This window comes from Scyliorhinus canicula, chromosome 3 (genome assembly GCF_902713615.1).
Source record: "Scyliorhinus canicula chromosome 3, sScyCan1.1, whole genome shotgun sequence".
In the NCBI taxonomy this organism is placed as follows: Eukaryota; Metazoa; Chordata; class Chondrichthyes; order Carcharhiniformes; family Scyliorhinidae; genus Scyliorhinus; species Scyliorhinus canicula.
Window position 1 is genome coordinate 201262471 of NC_052148.1, and position 22905 is coordinate 201285375.

A 22905-nucleotide genomic window follows, 5' to 3' on the forward strand; every position below is an offset into this window, starting at 1 on the left:
TCCTCCCTGCCTGACAGGTACATACTTATCAAGGACACGCAGTAGCTGTTCCTTGAAAAAGCTTCACATTTCGATTGTACCCATCCCCTGCAGTTTCCTTCCCCATCCTATACATCCTAAATCTTGCCGAATAGCATCATAATTGCCTTTCCCCCAGCTATAATTCTTGCCTTGTTCTGTTCAGTGCAATGGCTCATCTGGCCATGCTTGCATCTGAAATTTAAACATTTTCCAGGACCGCAATATACCAAATTACAGCAAAGGAAAACAGGAAACCATTTACACTCTTACATTGAAGTTTCAATAAATTGCACATACCAAATTGGCATTTACCATCAAGTACACCATAAGCTATAAATGTTTGTGAAAACACAGTAGGAAATTACTTTAATAGGTACCTGTGACTTCCAATGGAATTATGTTGGGGAAGACATGCACAAGGAGGTTCCTGCGAGAGTACTGCACTTTTAGCCCTTTTCACTTAGTTTCAGGAGTTATTTTCATTTGAAAACCCACATATTTAATGAGATAAGAAACCCACATAGGTGAAATGTCCAGAAACGCCAGGGGAAAAAACCCACGGTAGAAGTTTGGCGACAGAGTCAGAGGTCTCCGGGGCAAGTGGAAAAAATGGCAGAGGCAGCCTCTGGGGCTCCGACCACTCCACTAATGGCCAAGATGCTTACGAGCACCTTAGCATCAGAATTTGACAAACACTGGCGGGTTGTGTCGGGGGACCTCCTCAAATCGATGGAGGAGGCCTTGGCTCCCACCTTGGAATTGGAGACGACCAACAAAACGGTAAAAACACATGGGGCCACAATAAAAGGCATGGAGGTGGCCCTTTCGAGGCACAGTAATCAGATTGCCTCTCTGGATATGTCTCTGGTGTCCATGTGAACAAATCGCTGAAGGCCAAAGTGAATGATTTGAAGAAACATTCCAGGAGGAAAAATTGTGGGGTTGCCAGAGGGGATAGAAGCCCAACTCCCACAGAGTATTTTAAGATGATATTTGGGAAGATGGTGGGGGAAGAGTGGACCCACATCTCCTCCGGCATTGGACAAACCACCCCGAATGGTAATTGCGAAGTTTAACAGCTTTAAATGAAAAGAGTGGGACCCGAGATGGGCAAGGGAGCATCGAGACTACAAATGAGAAAGCCACACCATCAGGTTTTACCAGGACATGCGAGCAGAGCTGGCGAAGAAGAAGGCTTATAACTTCCAACAAAGTCAAGGCCGCCTTTTACAAAAGTGGAGTCCGGTTTGGGGAGGTGTGTCCAGCGCGACTAAGAGTGACTTTTGATGTAAAGGACTATTATTTTGATGCGCCGGGAGAGGCAGATTCCTTTGGAAGGAAGCATGGGCTGGATGAGGGGTGATTCACGTGCAGCAGGTATACTCACGGATCGACGGTTTTGTGCTGGCTAGGGGTCGTCTCCTTTTTGTGGAGGTGGCAGGTGACTCGACGATTGTGTTTTCAGACCTTGTCCCATATTCGCTTGAATTGGCATTAGAATCAAGTCCCTCCCAGCATCCGATAGCATTATTAGTGGACAAGAGATTTTGTCAATGTATGTTCACTGACATTGCGGCGTAGATGAAATTTAATAAAAGTGAGTCTATCGCCATCTACACTGACGGAAGCATGAGGTGGGGGGTGGGTGGAGAGAATTTCCTGCTAAATGCACACAATGAAGACTGCGAGGGTGGAGCAGCAGAGGCTGGTGGACTCCATGCTTGAGATGGACCACCAGTTCTCATGTGGCCCTGCCACTGGAGTTCTCGGCAGGGAGAAAAAACCTGCAGTCACAATTTGAACTATTATCAATAGATAGGGAGTTGGGCCAGCTGCGCGTTCAAAGGGTTTGTTTTATGAACATGTGGAAAAGGCCAGTAGCCTCTTAGCCCATCAGCTGAGGCGTCAGATGACTTTCCGGGAGATCATACAGGTATGTGACTCAATGGCAGCCTATTTTCCGCCCTGCCTTGGGTCAATGCGAATTTTGAAACGTTTTATTGGGATCTACATCGATCGGAGCCTCTGGCGAGGGTTCAGTCTTAACTGATTTTTTTGGATGGATTACACATCCCAGTTGTGGAGGGCGAGAGGAGTGAAGAGTTGGAATCTCCATTGGGCCAAAGGAAATTATCAAATGCATTGGTTAATGCAGGCTGGTAAAGCTCCTGGTCTTGATGGCTTCTCCATTGAGTTTTCTAAGTAGTTTGTGGAGCAATTGGTACTCCCAATTTGAGATATGTTTAAAGACTCCTCATCCCTGTATTCGTTGCCGTTTACACTTGCACAGGCCTCTATTTCTTTGATCCTCAAGAAGGACAAGGACCCGACTCAATGTGGATTGTATCGATCCATAAAAGGCGGATATAGAATTACTTGCTAATGTGCTGGCACTGTGGTTCAAACTCTGCCTCCCAGAGGTGATCGCGGAAGACCAGACAGGCCTGGTTAAGGGCCAGCAATTGTCAGCCAATATACGTCATCTGTTAAATGTTGACCTTCCCCCTTCTCGGTGCCCGAACCGGAGGGAATTGTTTCCCTAGACGCTGAAAAGGTGTTTGATAGAGTGGAGTGGGAATATCTCGGAGATTCTTGAGAAGTTTTGTTTATAAGTAATTTGTTTACTTTGAACCACTTTTCTCCCCAAGTCCTTCCTTGTCAAGAGCAGGAAGACTTCAAGAATCCATAGAGCATTGCTCCAGAAAGTTAGTCAGGTGGCTTAGCTTTGCCCAATTTATTATGCTACTACTGGGCAACCAATATTCAGAAGATACTGTTGTGGTTCAGTGATCTGGGTTCCATATGGGGGTAGATGGAGGACTATTTCTGCAAGGGTTCTAACCTTGGTGCAATAGTAGCCTTTTTCTCCGGTAAGATTTTCCCTATTTTTTTCTAAATGAGTACCTGTTAAATGTAGACTTACTTATCTTGCAACTCCAGGGTCACATCTGAATCATAACATCTTATACGCAACTTCCATTTAACGGTATTCATATTACCAATTTATAACGGTATGGTAACAATTAGTCATCAATGTTTCTGCTCCTATTGGGCTATTTCACAATTGCATTTTGAAACAGAAAAATTGGGCAGTATTTTAGCAGACTCTTTCTTAGCCATGTGTGCAATTCAATCCACCCCCAGCTATTGAACAAAGACTTTTTACTGGTTCAAGCCACCATTGCCTTAATTAATTAAAGATCTGGTTTAACTCTAATCATATCTTTATGAATTTTTGAAATTATGAAAATGTTTAATCCAACATGTTCAAATAAAACGGTTAAACATTGAGCAAGTTAACAAAGTTCAAAGCCTTTGCCAACAAACATCCAACTGGAGGTGAAAGAAAACATACCATTAAGATTTTTTAGGAAAAGGCTGGTCAAGTCAAAGGCAAATTTAAGATTGGCTAGCATCAAGCTTCAACTTGAAAACAAAGATAACGGCTTTTACCTATTCTTGGGATGTAGAAACTGGATTTTTGCTCGCCCCATATACAAGATGGAAATTACATGAAATTCAGTAAAAACTGTGGTCATTCTTATATGTGTCAGAAAGTTAAAGCAAATGACTTTTCAAATAAGTGCATAACATTCCAAAATTAATTTTCCTCTTTAGGTATGCTTTTACTTTGTTCTTTAGTTTTTCCCATCTTGCATCTTCCAAGAGTTTTTATTTTAGGCACTTCAAGTTCTTCAGCTAAAAAAGGTTGCGGCCCTGGACATTGGCCTATCGCTAGTTTTGCAGAATTTTGCTACATAGATGTTACTGAGATTACCCTTACTCATCAGTACCTATTTGCAATATGTTTACAACACTAATTGTGCTTACAATAGAACAGGCACATCATTTAACTTTTTATAGAATTGCATCATACTATAAATCTAAGTGATTCCAAGACATCAATATAATGTTTAGTTCAGCTTTACACGATCATAAACAAATGCTCACTTACTTGATTCTTAGTTAACTGTGCCAGAGGCTGTTGGATGGAAATATCAATGTTATAATTTTGATCGGTTACATCATTTCCATTTGTGCTATCTTCTTCTCGACTGCTTTCATCAGATTGTTCAAAATCATCACTGTCTTGGTCCATTTCCTCTTCACCATCCTCTTGTTCCTCCTCTTTATTCTCTTCCTTGGCCTCTGCTGTGATTTGGTTGTTGTTTTCTTCTTCCTCTGCTGTAGCAACTTGGGCCTCATCACTGGTGCTGCTGCTTGCCTCAGCACCACTGCCATCAGGATTTCTTACACAATGCCCCTCTTGCTCCTCAACTACTCTGTTCATTTGCTCCTCCTCTCCATGACTCAATGAGGCATTACCTCTGAGGGATCCTCCAGTTCGACGTCTCTTGCTGCCCCCAGACAGCAATTCCTGGTTCATTTCCAACAGCCAGCTTGCTACCTCTTGAACCTTTACTAGATTGGCAGATGGTGTACAAGTTGCTGCAACCTGAGAACAGGATATGAGATTAAATTAAAAATTGCACTCCACCGTCACACTTCTAGAAGTTTTAACTAACGCATTCACTAGTTTTTAAGTTGATATAACTTAAAATCAAAACAATTTCTTTGTATACAAAACATTGCAGCAAATGCAAATTCTATTCTGATTATTTGTTAAATTATGTTTGGTTAATAACAGTTATGGTCTTAGACATACAGTACAGCAGTGGGCTAAACACAGGGAGAAAGGCAAGAACAATTCAATTTTTTTTTCATTGATATACAAAATGAAATATTTGCATTTCAAATTTCCAGCATCCGCTTTGAAAATAATTGCAAGCTTTGCTAAGATTTAGTCCAGAGAAAATCTTGCCAGACAATTGGGAATGCAGATATTTGAAGTTTGAATCTTTCCAGAATTAAATTCATAGTAAAGTCTACTTTAAAGGGTTTGCATTAATTAGCATTTCAGAACAGAAATAACACTATCATGGAACAAATTACATTTGTGTGCAAATATTTCAACAATATATTTTCATGTAAATGACTAAAATGCAGGTGCTGGAATAGAATTTATTGGTTAACCTGCCCAATAGGCTATTATTATTATTCACTTTTGCTATAATGTTGGTCCTTTTCTCCCCAGGTATTAATGTTTCTCAGGTTACAGTTGACCTCCAGCACTTCACCATGTGATTAGTTTTCACAGCTGAAACTACAACAGAGTGCTGGTAGGCTATCAAAATATTGAAGACATTACAAGTCACAACTGATTCTATCCTTGCAAGACATTTGGAGCAGGGATGATGCCTTAGCAATAAGGAGTAGCAGCCAGACAAGTGATTTTCTTCTTAACTCATGATACTGTGACCAATTCTAACATCATCTATAACTAACGTCACTGAGGTCAGCTAACTCAAACCTTGGATCATCTTGGTTTGTACAAGTCTGATATAGCAACTTTGTTCTTCCCTGAACAATAAAAGGGATCAGTTAGAAGTGTCACTCAAATGTTTTTTTTCCCCCAAATTGTGAATCTGTTTCCTATTCCTATGCTTCAATGGAAATATGTGTTCAGATTTCAATTTGTACACATGTTAAAATATTACCCCATATATTGGAAACAAAAATGCTAATCATCTGGTAAATAACAGTGCAATTCAATTTCCACTTTCCCTAGCATTTTATAAAATAAAACATCTAATGCATGAAAACTGTAAACATTTCATTCCTATAATTCCATGTTCCAACAAAGCCTTCTGTACAACTTGGGAATGGAAGTGTCAATATCTGCTGCAGTGTCAGTTTCAAATACATGAATAATTAATTTATCTGAATGTTGAGTACAGCACCTAGGAACAGCAAGGATAAGGATTCAAAGCTTACCGTATTCACCCCAATCAAATATCACTTAATACTATAATATAGCATGCACATGGAGCAGTATTAAACATCTGGCTTCCAATGGTGGATTACGTATACACAGTACAGATCTCCTCCAATAGACACAAATAATAATCATAAAGATACTGAACCTGCATACCAGAGGAGAAGCTCTGATCTATGAAAGCATTTTTAAAAAATCCTGGAAACTTTATAAATTGAAATAAGAAAATTGTACATTAAAATAATGCACAATAATGATTTTAAAATGTGTGCTATACCACATGGGAAAAAGTAATTATAACCAACTTCCTCAGTTTGTGATTTACAGAATACAGATTTGCAGTGAGCTCATGTTTTATTTACAAACTAGCTTACAAAAGTTACTAGTTAGTTTGGTGGAGGCTGCGTGAAAACACAACTGTGATCCACCTGGGGATGGGTCCAATGAAATATTGGTACTCGCCTAGGGCAAGATAAATGTGCAATTTAACTTGTCAGCATGAAAAATGAAGTGATCCATCATTGCAACCGTATTATACCAAAAGAAAACTATGCTGTTAGATTCTGAAATTAAATCTTTTCCCATTTCAATCCTTCTTGTCAAGAGTGTGTTCAGTTTCCTATTTACAATCATACTACTGCCACAAAACCTAACATTTTGCTCAAGTTGCAATATGCGAAATAAAGCATCTAATCAGCTTAAAGAACAAAGAACAATACAGCACAGGAACAGTCCCTTCGGCCCTCTAAGCCTGTATCGGTCATGATACCACCCTTGCCCAAAACCCTCAGCACTTCTGAGTGCCGTTTCCCTCTATACCCATCCTATCCACGAATTTGTCGAGATGCCTTTTGAACGCCATTAATGTATCTGCTTCCACAACCTCCCCTGGCAGCGCGTTCCAGTCACTCACCACCCTCTGTGTAAAAAGCCTGCCTTGCACATCTCCTCTAAACTTTGCCCCACAGACTTTAAACCTATGCTCCCTGGTGACTGACCCCTCCACCCTGGGAAAGAGTGCCTGCCCATCCACTCTATCCATGCCCCTCAATCTTGTAGACCTCTATCAGGTCGCCCCTCAACCTCCATCGTTCTAATGAAAACAATTTGAATCGATTCAACCTCTCCGCATAACTAACACCCCCCAGACCGGGCAACATCTTGGTAAATCTTCTCTGCACCCTCTCCAAAGCCTCCACATCCTTCTGGTAGTGTGGCAACCAGAATTGTGCTGCAATATTCTAAGTGCAGCCATACGAAGGTTCTGTACAGGTTTAAAAAAAAATAATCCAATATATTACCTAACCAACAATTTTAGCCTTGGATATCACAGTCAAAAATAAATCTTGAACATGCCTGACAAATTATTTGTTTCCATGACAACTGTTCAAAGAGAATGGGAATACTTTTCAGAAAACTTCAACAATAATCAGCAATTTTCCTTGAAGATTTTTTAACAGTGTAAATGTTTGAAGAGGAGAACCTGATAAAACAACAAAAGGATTAAGACCTTGATGGTCAGTGCAATATATAGCAGAATTAATAAATGTCAGATATTTCGGACATAATCTTCGCTGTTTCAACAAAAAAAAATCATTTTTATAAGACAATTTTAGCCTTAGCCCAGGAAATGGAATCAAATGCATGCCAGTGCTTCTTTTTACCTCATCAATACACTTGAAATTATTTCTGTGCAATAAGTGAAACAAAGTAGAGCATAATTTTCACAATTTAAAAAGAAAATCCACTATGACTCACCTGATAAAATGTAACACTTGTTAAAACCCTGGATAACAAGAGAATATTACAGCTTATTGTTTCAGTTAAATTAACTTCTCTACCCTCTCTGCCTAAGTTACAACTTTCTTTTCTAATTAGCTACAATGCAGTTAAAAGTGTTTCTGACAGTTTCATCAGTATAAATGCAATATACAAAATTGCACACCTATTCAAATTGCAAAAATGGCAAAAAGCCTGTATGTACCTATACATTCACTGAATAAAAGACATATTGCTGTTTTTATTCCAACTGTTTTTGGACACTATTTTGTGTCCCTCAAAATGCTCCACAAGCATTTAAAAAAATATTTACCAATGGCATAATACGAAAAACATTTCACTTAAAACATTTAAAAAATCAGAAGTTCCTCATGACAGACCCTGGCTTTAGTGAGCAGTGCCTATTGCAAATTGCAAATGAGACACAAGAGTATGTTATTAGCCAAAGTATTTATTAAAAAAATTATAAGGACACACAGAAAGACAAAAGAGCAGCATCACATTTTAATCACTTATAACCACAGTGAGCCCTGGACTCAATAAATAAAGTGTGAATGAATTTACTTTCCAACCAATATAGTATCAGCATTCCAACGGGAGAGAATTTTAACTGAAAGGTTACCTGCACATTCCAATCAATAATAAAGACTAAACAGCCCAGCTACCCTTCCCAGTAGGCATCAAGACTTATGCAATCCTCCTTCGCTCAGTGTAGAAAAGGATCATCAGATTTCCTTTTCCTAATCATTGCACGCTTCTCAGTAGGAAGACGATTGCCACATCTAAACCCCAGAAGCATCTAGATCAGCAAAGAAGCAACCAGTCTCATTGTGCCTTTTTAACAGCCATTGCATCGTGCTCAGTGTGCATCTGACTAACAGCCTACCCAGCATGCGTTTCACCACATGAAGCATACTGACAGGTTATCTTATTGCAACTAAAACCTCATTTGTGTGCTGTATGAAATATTTATCAATGCAGCAGTTCTAACTAAACCAGGTATTGCAACCAGAAAGGAAACAGCACTTCTGGTGTGGGATGTTAAATATTAGTGTTGTGTCTACGAAGGATCAACATTTTTTTTTAAAAGACAGCTGTGCAGAGTAAAGTAAAAATGTGCTTTTTATAATCGATAGAAGTGAGGTTTTGAAGTGCAATTCAGTCTGTTATATGCTCATAAGTCTCACAGAACTCCTGAGAGAATCAAAAGCTGCAGGAGAAAATTGGACAATATGGGTAGCCACTCTAAACAAACATTGAAATCGTTATTAAAAGCTATTGTTCTTATGCCACTGAGAAGAGGACTTCAATTCCTGCAGAAGTACTCTTAATTCAAAACTTCCAATTAACTCTTTTAAAAACCATTTCCACACTTTTCCCTACAAGTGTGACTATAGTAAAAAAAAAATTGGTTGTCAAGTACATTGGGAACTCTTAGATTGGTTGTGCAAGGTACTATATAAATGCAAGTCTTCTTTTTACATTGTTAATTTCATAGTTGATTGTCTAGCATAAAGACAGATTAGTTGCAGTTACCTTGAGCATGAAGATCAAAACCAAACTTGAAACAATATGATGCCCATCATACAACTTAGCTTGGCTCCATAACAATGGTTATTCAGTTTATGAACCTTTCTTTTACTGACTTATATGGGGTTTGAGAGGCTGAGGGTCCTATGTAATTAAGGATGAAGGTGTTCATGCAGCCGCCTCCTAATCCCTTTAAACATCTAATGCCTACTATCACTCTCAACTGGATATGACAGAATTGCAGAACTTTGATCAGATCCACTGGGCCGGTGCAGACTCGATGGGTCGAATGGCTTCCTTCTGCACTGTAAACTCTATGATTCTATGTAAATCAATACGTGAAATGTAGTCAAATGCACCATACTCTGAAACAAAGTGGCAATATAGGGCACGATTCTCCGAAATGGAGACAGAGCGTTCACGCCGCCGAAGCGGGTACGGGGACTACCGATTCTGGCCCCCACAGGGGGCCAGCACGGCTCTGGAGCGGTTCACGCTGCTCCAGCCTCCCTTTCCGGCACCAAATGGGCGCAGTGTCAACCCGCGCATGCGCAGTTGGGCTGCGCCAACCTGCACATACACAGTTGGGTCGCGTCAACCTGCGCATGCGCAGGGGACTTCTTCAGCGCGCCGGCCCCAACGCAACATGGCATGAGGGTTCAGGGGACGACCGCGCAACAAAGTAGGCCCGGGGGGGGGGGGGCGAAAGAGGCCGGCCCGCTGATTGGTGATCACGGGCCAGACCCCATCGGAGGCCCCTCCCCCCACACAGGCCGCGCCCCCCCCCCCCCCCCCCCCGATGCTTCGCGCAGAGTTCCTGCCGGCAGCAACCAGGTGTGGACGGCGCCGGCGGGAATCTGCCGGAGAATTGGCGGCCCTGCCGCGTACAGCAGCTCATGACGCCGCTGTGTCACGACGCCGTGTCAAACGCGCCAGTGCAAATGGCGCCAATTCTCCGCACCTTGGAGAATCACGCGCCGGCATCGGGGCACGGTTGCGGCGATTCTCCGGCCTGGCGTGGGGCTCGGAGAATCGCGCCCACAATCTCTGGATTTCTCATTCAATTCTCCCATATGCTCTTGAATAAAACAAGCCTTAGAATCTGCTGTCAAACAGCGCTTTATCTTGGATACCTTCACCAAGAATTCATTTCCAAGATTTCAATCACTCCTTTCAATGTTTCTCTGCCTTGGATTGCCACATGCATTCAAATTTCCACACAATCTCTCAGGTACCCAGACATGCCAACAGAACAGCACTGATTCACAATATGTGCTAAGATGTCATCAAACTGTTGATTTACCTCGGATGTCTGGCTTCTTACTTAAATCTGGTTCTTGCACCTGTCTCTTTAACTTAGTACTATCTTTGCTTTTCACTTGGGTGGCACGGTGGCGCAGTGCTAGCACTGCTACCTACGGCGTTGAGGATCAGTGTTTGATCCCAGCCCCGGGTCACTGTCCGTGTGGAGTTTGCACATTCTCCTTATGTCTGCATGGGTTTCACCCCCACAACCCAAAGATGTGCAGGTACATGGATTGGCCACACTAAATTGCCCCTTAATTGGAAAAAAATAATTGGCTACTCTAAACTTTTTTTTTTTAAATCTTTGCTTTTCATTTTAACTTCACGCAACAGGACCTTATTCAACTTTTTGTTATTTATTCCTTTAACTTAACTGTCTTCGTTTTTGTCCCACTCCGTTTTCTGGACTTCCTTTTGTTCCTTCAAGAACAAAATCTCTCCTGTAGCTTGCCTGTCCTGAGCCCAGCTTTAAACTCAAAAGAACTAGTTCCCAAGTCCAGAAGGAATACGTGTTCAATTCTATCATCACACTTTAGAAAGGACCTGAAGACTTGAGGGGGGTACAGAGGAGATTTGCTAAAATGGTTCCAGGTATAAGAAATTAGTGTGTAGACCTGGAGAAGGTCAAGTGCAGATTTCAAGGAAGCATTAAAGTGTTTAAATAAATCAAAATACCTGTTTTCAATGGCTGAAGGGTCAACGACCCAGCGGGACAGATCGAAGGGGATTAGTAAAAGAACGAGGTGGAAAATGATTTATAAGACTTTACTGAATGAGTGGTTAGGATTTGGAATGCACTGCCTGATAGGCTGATGGATATTGATTTATTAGTAACCCTTAAAAGGAAATTGGAACTAACTACATTCCTCTTTGAATGAACGGACTGATTTGATGGGTCAAATGGCCTGCTTCGGTGTTTACTAATAATCTAGGATTCTACGATATTGTTTGCAGGGTTGTTTTCTCTGCGATTGTTGCGCTTGCGCACTTTTAAATGGGTTCAAGGTGAGAGCTTTGCATTTCCATTTACTAGTAAACAAGTATGATGATCAAGGGGGAGAAACTTCTCCAACAATATTCACAATCTATTCAAGAAAAAATAAATCCAAACAGTCAAATGATTAGAACTTGGTGATAAAGCGGAATAATAGCGCATTTATATTTATAGAAGCGCTGCATGACAAAGGATTCCATCAGTGAATAACACAATTATGGTCTTTAAGGTATAGATGTTTCAGTATACATGATCAAATATGTAACTCAGTTTGGCATCACAATATGCTTGTTTAAAGACAGTGTGAATGTAGAAAGTAATTCTTGCTACCAATCCACCCGTTTACTAAAGATTTAAGTTGTTCATATTAACTTGCTCGGAAACGTTTAGTAAATTCACTACATGTGATCCACCTTCATATATAGCACAACTTAAGGCATTACAGATCACTTAAGGTGTTCTGTTAAATATGTCAGCACTCAAACTATTCTAGATGTGAAGCATTCAAAAACATGTTTTCATGTTGCACTGAAATAGATTTGAGGCAGTGGGTGGCATTTTGAAAAAACACGCTATTCTTTCAACTCTGGTGCCAAATCTCATGAAGCTACAAGTAACCATATATTGAATAGTATGTTGAAGCGGGGTTCAGCACACAAACTAGCACAATGGTAATTCTGCCAGATCCATGCCTCCCAGTTTGTCGTACTGCCCAACAAGATGGCCCAGGCATTTTGAATTCACAACATTTGTGTTGGTGCTCTATCCGTATTAAAAGAAACTTAATTTAATGATTACATTTTGCACTTATGGTTGACAGCCTTTTAAGCCTCACACTAGCTATTTTCCCCATTTTCAATTAAGCCTCAATAAACCCTTTCCTGCAAGATTCAATATGCTCCAAGTTCTATATTTTCATGGAAATAATCAGTGAAACAAAGATACAACTACAGTACATTAAATTATCTGACGTGATAATCATCTTCTCCCTCAATATTTCTGCATTATTTCAAGTAAACCATGAAGAATTTTTTTCAGTTTGTATTACTTAGTTTGTTTTACGAGCTGACCAAAAAATCTCCTCAAAACCTTAAGTGCCTATGACTTCCACAATGAATAATATCACGTATCAACCCAAACCAAATAGATAAATTTGTCTGAGATTTGTCAGTTTGTTCTCCCAGAATGCATGCTGCAAAATATTAACATTCCACTCTATCATGGAAATATAATGGAGAAAACAAGCATACACCTGGCCTGTTGGGGTGCAATCAAAATTACCACTGAGCAGATGATAAGGATACAGTTATCTATACTGACGGCTGTTTGTCAATAGTGTGTTCATACACTATCCTGAACATCCAAGCTGATTTGTCTATCATTTGGGATGGACAACACAAATTAGTTCTGCACAGTTGAGTCAGCTATAAATTGCAATCCTCTTAATGTCACAGAGGGAACTGATATGGGAAGTATAAATGTCACACTTGTGCAATACCGGCTGCTCCTCTCAGGTTGGGGCACAAGGCACTTTGCTGATGCAGCATAGAGAGGACATTACTCTTGTATGGATTGTGACTATTTTATAGGGTGATCGAACAAACAAAGTACTGTACAGAGATACCACTCCACCCCACTGTGCAATATTTGGAATTAATTGTGGTTCACACTGGAAGTCTGAAGGAGTTAAGTGTTCCATTCAAATGCTCCACTGTACCGCAATTTTGAAGATCGGAATTTCTTCCTGATCTTCACTTTAGTTAACAGAGTTGGCAAATCAATTTTCTGAATGATCAGGTTATGTAGACATTTTAAAAATATAAATAGTTTAATAGAATTGTCAAATGTGATAGAATAATATTGCACAAGTTTTTAATATTGTTCAGCTCTCACCTACATACTAATATCATTGCATCACCCAGGTAAAACCATAATTAAAACATGTCAATTGTAATGTTAAATCAATAGCAGTGCTCAATGGCTTAATGTGATTTCAATATCTATTTGTAGAAATGAGATATCTTGCAATCAATTAGTGTTGTTCAGCTCGCTTTCCTTCAAATACATTATAGTGTAAGGATCCTTCCTGGTGATGTGCTTATTTCCCCTTTCTTTATTTTTTGCCATTGTGATTTTGATCCATGGACATGTATCTAAGTCAAGCAGCACAGAGAATGAGGAATTCAAAAAGTTGCAACATAATATATGGTGCTGGTTTTCAAACAAAGAACTCAAACTTCGTGGCATCCAAAAGATGGGATGGAACTCAGTTTGATTGGTTGGCTAGTGACCAATGAATTGGCCAAAGGATCGTAACAGGTGGTTATTAGATCCTGCCTGAGTGGGTGGATTCCTAGAGACCTAAGGAGAACAGAGTCGGGTCCCTAGACACTCAGGGGAAAGGAACTGCTCCCTCTCGTGTTTTCTCCAGAAAGGCTGCTGTTTTTCTGAAACTGCAGAGACCTGAATGAATCTACAGTGAAAACAATTACAGACTGGAAAGCAGAAATCTCAATCTGAAAGCTTGGTTTGAAGGAAAGTATGCCAGAAATGCCATCTGGAACAAAGACTCTTTACCTTTTACTTATTATTTTCACCCCTCTCTTCCCCTCTGTGTTTGCCGCGTGTGTGTTTGTGTATATATAAGTGGGTGATTAGGAATTGATTAACCAGCTGTATTTGCTGCATATTTCATTATATTCTTGCTATAAAAAGTAATTGTGTTTAAATTTACAAGCCTGGTGACTGTAATTGTTGGGATTTCAGCTGATTTTTAAAGAATTGTTTAATTCAATTGTGTTGCGCTTCCGGATCAAAGGGGGGGGGGGGGGGGGGGCTGGAAATGACCGGCACTAGCTCAGGGTGTTGTAACAATGGTAAAAAAAATCCCCACAGGAGCACTCCTGCCAAAATTATGTAAAGATTCAAATTTTTGTAGAGATAAAATCAAGTCCATGAAAATTCTGAAAAGATTTATTGAAACAGTCAGGAACAATAGCTGCCATTAAAATAAAGTCTGCTCATGTTATAATGTCACGTACAAATCACAAGCAAAATACAATAGGAAGGTTGCAACCACAGAAACAATATCCTCAGAATATATTCATGAAGCGCAAATTACATGAACCGGAAAGACCGCTAACCAGAACAGTGGAGTTTTGTAGAATCTTTATCCTAGAATAGTCATTTTTAAATATATTTTTAATCTAATACTGTCTCCAACATTAAAAGATTCAACTGCACTGCCAACTGGAAGATCTGGGTCATGAACTCTTTCTCTCCACTGTTGCTGCCAGACCGGTTGAATGTTTCCAGCAATTTTCTGCTTTTACTGTTCAAATTGTATTGAATTATATCCCTCAAATAAATATATATTTCCTTAAATCAGTGGAATTGCCAGTTTATCTTTTATAAATCGAGTATTAATAGTGTTTTTAAGTCACTTTGCTTTTCTTATGTTGTGTAACAATATTGGCTCCAACTATCATTTCAACTGCTAGATTGAGAAATTCAACAGCGTATCACCATTATCACTTTCAATCCACCAAATATATTCCTAACCTTTTGTGTCATTTTAAGTAGTTGTTTTTAATTAATTGGATTGCAAATACTAGCGATACTCAGTTGATTAGGAGGAAGCATGAAGGTAAACCACATCAGCTAAGCTCTGGTTTAGGATGCATAACTGCAGCATTAAATGTTATCAGGTCAAAGTAAAAAATAAACAGAGGAGAGATATTTTGGACAGGAGGAAGTTTCACTGCACTTTCGGCTAAGATTTTTGCACACAAATGTAGTTTTGGTTCGAAATCGAAAGCCATTTCACTCCAATGACAATCGTATAGCATCAATGCAAAGTTAAAAAGGCAAGATTAATGAAACAGCACCAAGAACATGTTCTTTACAGGCATCAAGCTCTGCTAATGAACGCTTCCAGTTCAATGAAATAATCAGCATTTATCACTTAGTGGTAACATTTGTTTCCGAATTACATCGAAAGTTCAAGGTCCACTCCAGAGACCTGGACACAATTTAGTTTCAACATTTCAGTGCAGAGCTGAGTGCACTGTTCTGTCAGAAGAACCATAATTCAAAATTTGAACAATGCACAACCTGCTGATTCAGGTGAATATAAAAGGAGTTTGTCATAATTCAAAATAAAGCAGGCGAATTAAGAATATTCATGATCATGGCAGTCCTCAAATCCACTTTGCTGTCTGCCCTCAACTCCCCAGTATATCAAAAATCTGTCCAGCTCAGCCTTGAATACATTTAATGATCCAGACTCCCTGCTCGCTGTGTAGAGAATTCCAAGGATTAACAACATTCAGAGACAAAATTCCCCATCTCAGTCTTATATGGGAGGACCCTCATTCTGAAATTGTATCTCCTCATTCTAGACTCCCCAAACAAAGGGATACATCCTCTCAGTATCTTCCCGTTCATGTCTCTCAGAATTTTAACGTTTCAATAAGATCGCTATTTCCTGGTGTTGTGGCTTATATTTTTCCCTCAAAAAACCATTACTGAAAGGATGAACTGGTCATTTATCTTATCAGTCCAATTTTACAATATGCAAATTCAACTGTCACGTTTGTTTGTATTATGACAGAGTACAAATATGTGAACAGCACACACTAAACCAACAGGTTTCAATTGCTCAATTTGATTACTTTTGAACTGAACTATGAGATTAAGCTATTTCAAAAAAGTGGTTCAATTATAAATTCATAGTCAAGTAATCCATGGAAAAAATAATTCGCTTTCAAACTAGAGTGCAAATGATTTGTCTGTTTTCAGAGTTGTTAATTTGAATCTTTTTTCATCCTTGATTCTTCCCTTTATTAACTTCCTTTTTGCTTCCATTATTCTATTCTAATTCAGCAACACAAAGTACAATGTTAAACACCAGTAGATAAGCTTTGCAAAGAATACTCTCAAGCACAAAGAAATTGAGGCCTAATGAATAGTAGTCTTCGGTTATGGCGAGCAAAAAAAGCACTAAAACAACGTAAGCAGCAATATGGAAAATTAAACTTGTGGGAGGCAGGAGGGAACTAAATAATTTAACTTGTGCATCACTGCTCTAAAGCTATTTAAAACTGCAGGGGCAATAGGAATATTTTGCTGAAGTAGAATTAAAATGATTTTGCAAAGTTCAGCAAATTAAATTACCGCTCCATCAGTTTACTCTTGACCATCAGCAAAATGATGGAAGGCGTCATCAACAGTGCTATCAAGTGGCGCTTACTCAGCAATAACCTGCTCACTGATGCTCAGTTTGGGTTCTGCCAGGATCACTCAGCTCCTGACCTCATTACAGCCTTGGTTCAAACATGGACAAAGAGCTGAATGCCAGAGTTGAGGTGAGAATGACTGCTACTGTCCACTTGCCTGGATTAGTGCAACACAACAATACAAGAAGCTTGACACCATCCAGAACAGAGCTGCCAACTTGATTGCTATCCCTTCCACAAATATTCAATCCCTCCATCACCGACGCACTGTGGCAGCGTGTGTACCATCTACCAAAATGTACTCTCCAATGAATTAAAGAGTTCCGGTGGCGACTATGAGGGAGTAGGTCGCACATTTGGTGGCTCCCGTTTCGGTCGGACTTTTGGATCTTTTCCCCCGACTGTTTTGTGCTTTTGAGCGCGGAACTGGAAAGCAATAGTACTCAGGCACTGAACCGATACAGAGTTGTATGGACTTTAGAAGCTGGAGGGACCGTAAACAGCAGAAGTGGTCAAACAAGGACAATGAATGCTCCAGCGACACTCACATGCTGTAAAATTAATTTTAAAGAGTTCCGGTGGCAACTATTGGGGAGTAGGTCGCACATTTGGTGGCTCCCGTTTCGGTCGGACTTTTGGACCTTTTCCCTGCCTAAGGAACTCTCCAATGTTCCTTAGGCAGCAAACCCACGACCACTAACATCTAGAGGACAAGGGATATCTGCAAGAAAAACCTGGGAGCACCACCACCTGGAGGTTACCCTCCAAGTCACTCACCATCTTGAAATATATCACTGTTCCTTCACTGTCGCTGCATTAAAAGCTTGGGATTCCCACCCTGAAAGTGTTGTGAGTGTAGCTGCAGCTCATGGACTGCAGCAGTTCAAGAAGGCAGTTCACCAGCACCGTCGGAAGGTGCTAGAAAGGAACTAGGGATGGACAATGAATGCTCCAGCGACACTCTCATGGAGTAAAATTAATTTTAAAGAGTTCCGGTGACGGCTATGAGGGAGTAGGTCGCACATGTGGTGGCTCCCGTTTCGGTCGGACTTTTGGACCTTTTCCCCCGACTGTTTTGCGCTTTTGAGCGCGGAACTGGAAAGCAATAGTACTCAGGCACTGAACCGATACAGAGTTGTATGGACTTTAGAAGCCGGAGGGACCGTAAACAGCAGAAGAAGTGGTCAAACAAGGGCACAGGGGTGGCTGTGAGAGAGACCAATATGGCTGGTGTCCAGAGCAAGGCGCCGACTGCCCAGACTATAATGGAGCAGCTGCTACAGGCCATGCAGGAGGGCTTTTTAGCTCTGAAGCGCGATAATTTGGAGCCACTCCAGAAGTCGATGGACCGATTGGATAAAAGGCTGGATGATCAGGCTGAGAAGCTCCAGAAGCTGGAGAAGATGGTGGAGGAGCAGGCCGACTCAAACGGTGGCAGACGTGGAGATTCAGAGGTTGAGGGATCAGCAAAAAATGCTCCTGGAAAGGCTGGAGGACCTGGACAACAGATCTCGCCGGCAGAATGTAAGAATCGTTAGCCACCCCGGAAGGGGCTGAGGGGCTGGATGCTGCCGCATATGTGGCAGATATGTTCCAGAAACTGCTGGGGAACAAGGTGTTCCCTCGCCCGCCGGAGGTGGACAGGGCACACAAGAGTGCAGGTGAGGCAGCCGCGACGAGGGGGACCCGCACGAGCGATGGTGGTCTGGTTCCACAGGTACCTGGACAAGGAGTGGGTTCTGCAATGGGCCAAGAGCACACAAAGCTGTACCTGGGACAATAGCACCCTGCGTGTTTACCAAGTCCTGTGCACTGAGGTGGCCGGGAGGAGGGGAGGCTACAGGCAGGTGAAGATGATTTTGTATAAGAACAAGGTGAAATTTGGACTGCTTTTTCCGGCGCAACTGTGGGTTACGTATGAGAGCCGGCACCACTATTTCGAGGAACCCGAGGAGGCGATGGACCTTGTTAAGAAGCAAGGGCTGGCTCTGAGCTGAGAACTCTTGGACTCATGGTAGAACTTTTAAGTCTATTTTGTCTCTCTTTCGCTTTGAGAGATGCCTGCGTGCTTGGGTCCGTTCTTTTCGTTTTTATGACCTTTCTAGGTTGATGTATTTTGTTGCGATGTGTTTTTCTTGTTCCTTTTAGTGGTTTCCCTGAATGTTTGATTTTTGGGCTTCTTGTTTGGTTGGAGGTTTGGTAGGGGAAGAATGAAAAAGAAAATAATTAAAAAGGTGTGGTTACAATGGTGGTTTCGGGGGAATTCTTTGCAATCTTCTTCTGTGTGTGGAGGGGAAGGGCTGAGAGTGCCTGGTACTTCTTATCTTTATCTGTTTGATATAAATTGCACTATTGTTGGGGATGTCTTTGACTTGTATAGAGTAAGTGTTTAAGCTGGGCTGATTTGGGGAAGTGGTATGGATGGGCCGGGGGGAGGGGAGCCAAGGAACAAGAGGTGAGAGACGCGCTGGGGCTGAAGCTGGGAGCCACCAGGCTAGCTGGGCGGGCTAATCAACGGAAGCCAGGTTTTGGGGGGGGGGGGGGGGGGGGGGGCTCATTTAGTTGCACTAGAGCAGGGGTTAGGTGGTTGTATGGTTTTACTGAGGGGGGGGAGGGGGGGGGGGAGTTGATCGGCTGACGAGGATGGAAACTGGACAGGGCAACAGTGAAGAGGTCATGGGTGGAACCGGCCAGGAGGCGGGCCAGAGGAAGCGCGACACATGGTTGGAGGGCTGGCCAAGGGAAGGGGATGGTTGATCAGCAAAGGGGGGGGGGGCAAAGTGCCCCCCAACCAGGCTGATCACCTGCAATCTTAGTGGACTAAATGGGCCAGTGAAGAGGGTGTATGTTTTCGCACATTTGCGGGTTCTGAAGACGGACATAATCATGCTGCAGGGGACGCATCTGAAAGTTGCAGACGAGGTTAGATTAAGGCAGGGCTGGGTTAGTCAGGTCTTTCATTCGGGGCTCGACACTAAGACTAGGGGGTTGCAATCCTGATTAATAAAAGGGTTCAATTTTACGCGGAGATTACAGTTGTGGATGGGGGTGGCAGGTTCGTTATGCTGAGGGGTAGGCACGAAGGGGTGAGAGTAGTCCTGGTCAGTGGGTATGTCCCTAATTGGGACAATGTGGATATTATCAGGAGGTTGCTGGGGAAGATCCCCGACTTGGACTCGCGCAAACTGATTATGGGCGGGGACTTTAACACAGTCCTGGACCCGAGCCTGGACCGGTCATCTTCAACGGGCAGGTTGCCAGCCATGGCAAAAGAACTCAGAGGGTTCATGGAGCAAATGGGGGGAGCTGATCCATGGAGATTTAGCCGGCCGTCGGCAAGGGAGTTTTCGTATTACTCCCACGTCCATAAGATGTATTCCCAAATTGATTTCTTTGTCATGAGTAGGGACTTGCTGGCCAGGATGGTGGGGGCAGAATATTTGGCAATTACTAGATCGGACCATGCTCCGCACTGGGTGGACCTACAGATTTGTAAGGGTAGCTTTCAGCGCCCAAAATGGAGGTTGGAAGTTGGATTGCTTGCGAACGAGGCAGTGTGCGAGAGACTTAGGAAATGCATGCAGAATGACCTGCAGGTAAATGATACCGGAGAAGTCTCAGCAGCGGTGCTCTGGGAGGCACTGAAGGTAGTGGTGAGAGAGGAACTGATCTCAATCTGGGCTCATAGGGACAGGACAGATAGGGCAGAAACGGGCCGACTGGTTCAGGAAATTTTACGGATGGACAGGAGCTGCGTGGAGTCCCCAAGGCCAGAGTTACTCAGGAAACGACAGAGGCTGCAGGCTGAGTTTGGGGCGCTGACCACAGGCAAGGCTGTAGAGCACCTTAGAAAGGCAAAAGGAGCAATATATGAGCATGGAGAGAAGGCCAGCAGAATGCTCGCGCAACAACTAAGGAAGAGAGAAGGCTAGGGAGATAGGAAGGATAATAGCGGATGGGGAGGGAAATTTGGTGGGGGACCCGGCAGGGCTGAACAAGGTGTTTAGGGACTTTTACAGTAAGCTGCACACTTCGGAATCCCCCAGGGGACCGGAGGGGATGAGGAGATTTCTGGATGGACTGACCTTCCCAAGAGTAGGTAGGGGGTTGGTAGATGGACTGGGGGCCCTGGTTAGGATCGAAGAGGTATTGGGGGGCCTGAAGGTCATGCAGTCGGGTAAAGCACCAGGGCCGGATGGGTATCCGGTGGAGTTTTACAAAAAGTTTGCGAGATAGTGGGGCCGGTGCTGGTCAGGGTTTTCAACGAAGCAAGAGACAGAGGGGTTCTACCCCCAACGATGTCACAGGCCACTATTTTGCTTATTCTGAAACAGGATAAAGACCCGGAGGCTCGTGGGTCTTACAGGCCGATCTCCTTGATCCACGCAGACGCTAAGTTATTGGCCAAGATCTTGGCGACTAGAATTGAGGATTGTGTACCGGACGTAATTGCGGAGGACCAAACTGGGTTCGTAAAGGGTAGGCAACTGGCGGCCAATCTAAGAAGGCTGCTTAATGTGATCATGATGCCCCCGGAGAGCAGGGAGGCATGGGACTATCTGTGGGAGGTGATGGGAAGGTTTGAGTTCGGGGAGGGGTTCATTGACTGTTATAGCAGGCCCCTGAGTCTAGTGTAAGGACGAACAGGATGGCATCAGATTACTTCAGACTGTACTGTGGGACAAGACGGGGTTGCCCTCTCTCTCCACTGCTGTTCGCGCTGTCCATAGAGCCGCTGGCAATTGCTCTGAGAGCTTCAAGGGACTGGAAAGGGCTGGTCCGGGGTGGGGGGAGAGAACATAAAGTCTCGTTATACGCGGATGACCTGCTGTCATATGTGTCGGACCCAATGACAGGGATGTACGGTATCATGGCAACCCTGAGGGAATTTGGCCGGTTTTCAGGATATAAATTGAACATGGATAAGAGCGAGATGTTCGTAATTCAGGTGAGGGGGCAGGAGAGTAGGCTGAAGGAGTTGCCGTTCAGGCTGGTAGGAGTAATAGGATGCAGGAGGCACGGGACTGGGGCAGGTTGCATAAGCTCAACATGTCCTGACTGGTGGAACGAGTGAGGGAGGAGGTCCGGAGTTGGGATGTGCTCCCGCTGTCACTAGCGGGGAGGGTGCAGACTGTTAAGATGACGATTCTCCCGAGATTCTTGTTCATATTTCAGTGTCTCCTGGGCAGCACGGTGGCACAGTGGTTAGCATTGCTGCCACACGGCGCTGAGGTCCCAGGTTCGATCCCGGCTCTGGGTCACTGTCCGTGTGGAGTTTGCACATTCTCTCCGTGTTTGCGTGGGTTTCGCCCCCACAACCCAAAGATGTGTAGCATAGGTGGATTGGCCACGCTAAATTGTCCCTTAATTGGAAAAAAAATGAATTGGGTACTCTAAATTTTTTTTTTAATTTTAACAAAAATTTCAGTGTCTCCCCATTTTCATCCCGAGGTCCTTCTTTAAGAGGCTGAATAAAATTATCCTGGGATTTGTCTGGGAGGGGAAGTCCCCGCCGGTGAGGAAGGTGATACTCGAAAGGAACAGAGGGGAGGGGGGGCTGGCGTTGCTGAACTTTAGCAACTACGACTGGGCGGCCAACATTGCGATGATAAGGAACTGGATGGTGGGCACGGGGTCGTTTTTTTTTTAAATCAGAGAATTTACAGTGCAGAAGGAGGCCATTCGGCCCATCGAGTCCGCACCGGCTCTTGGAAAGAGCACCCTACCTAAGGTCAACACCTCCACCCTATCCCCATAACCCAGTAACCCCACCCAACACTAAGGGCAATTTTGGACACTAAGGGCAATTTATCATGTCCAATCCACCTAGCTTGCACATCTTTGGACTGTGGGAGGAAACCGGAGCACCAGGAGGAAACCCACGCAGACACGGGGAGGATGTGCAGACTCCGCACAGACAGCGACCCAAGGCGGAATCGAACCTGGGACCCTGGAGCTGTGAAGCAATTGTGCTATCCACAATGCTACCGTGCTGCCGTGGGAGCGGGTGAAGGCTGCTTCATGCAGGGGCACCAGTTTGGAAGGCCTGGTTAAGGCGCTGCTGTCACTCCTGCTGGCGTGGTACTCCACCAGCCCTATAGTGGTGCCGGCTCTGCAGCCAGTGGAGGAGGCATATCCGGGAAGTGAGGGCATCAGTGTGGACCCCAATCTGCGGCAATCACCGATTTGCCCCGGGGAACATG

The 22905-nt window shown here is 43.1% G+C and overlaps 1 protein-coding gene across 1 annotated transcript in view; it reads right to left on the reverse strand.

Annotated features, from left to right (window-relative positions):
• The window catches only part of LOC119963658 (F-box/WD repeat-containing protein 7-like), a 264818-nt gene that overhangs the window by 15595 nt on the left and 226318 nt on the right, over positions 1-22905 (reverse strand). The window contains exon 2 of the mRNA XM_038792978.1: positions 3977-4477. Coding sequence (XP_038648906.1) covers positions 3977-4477 — 501 coding nt within the window. The remainder of the gene's footprint in view (positions 1-3976; positions 4478-22905) is intronic.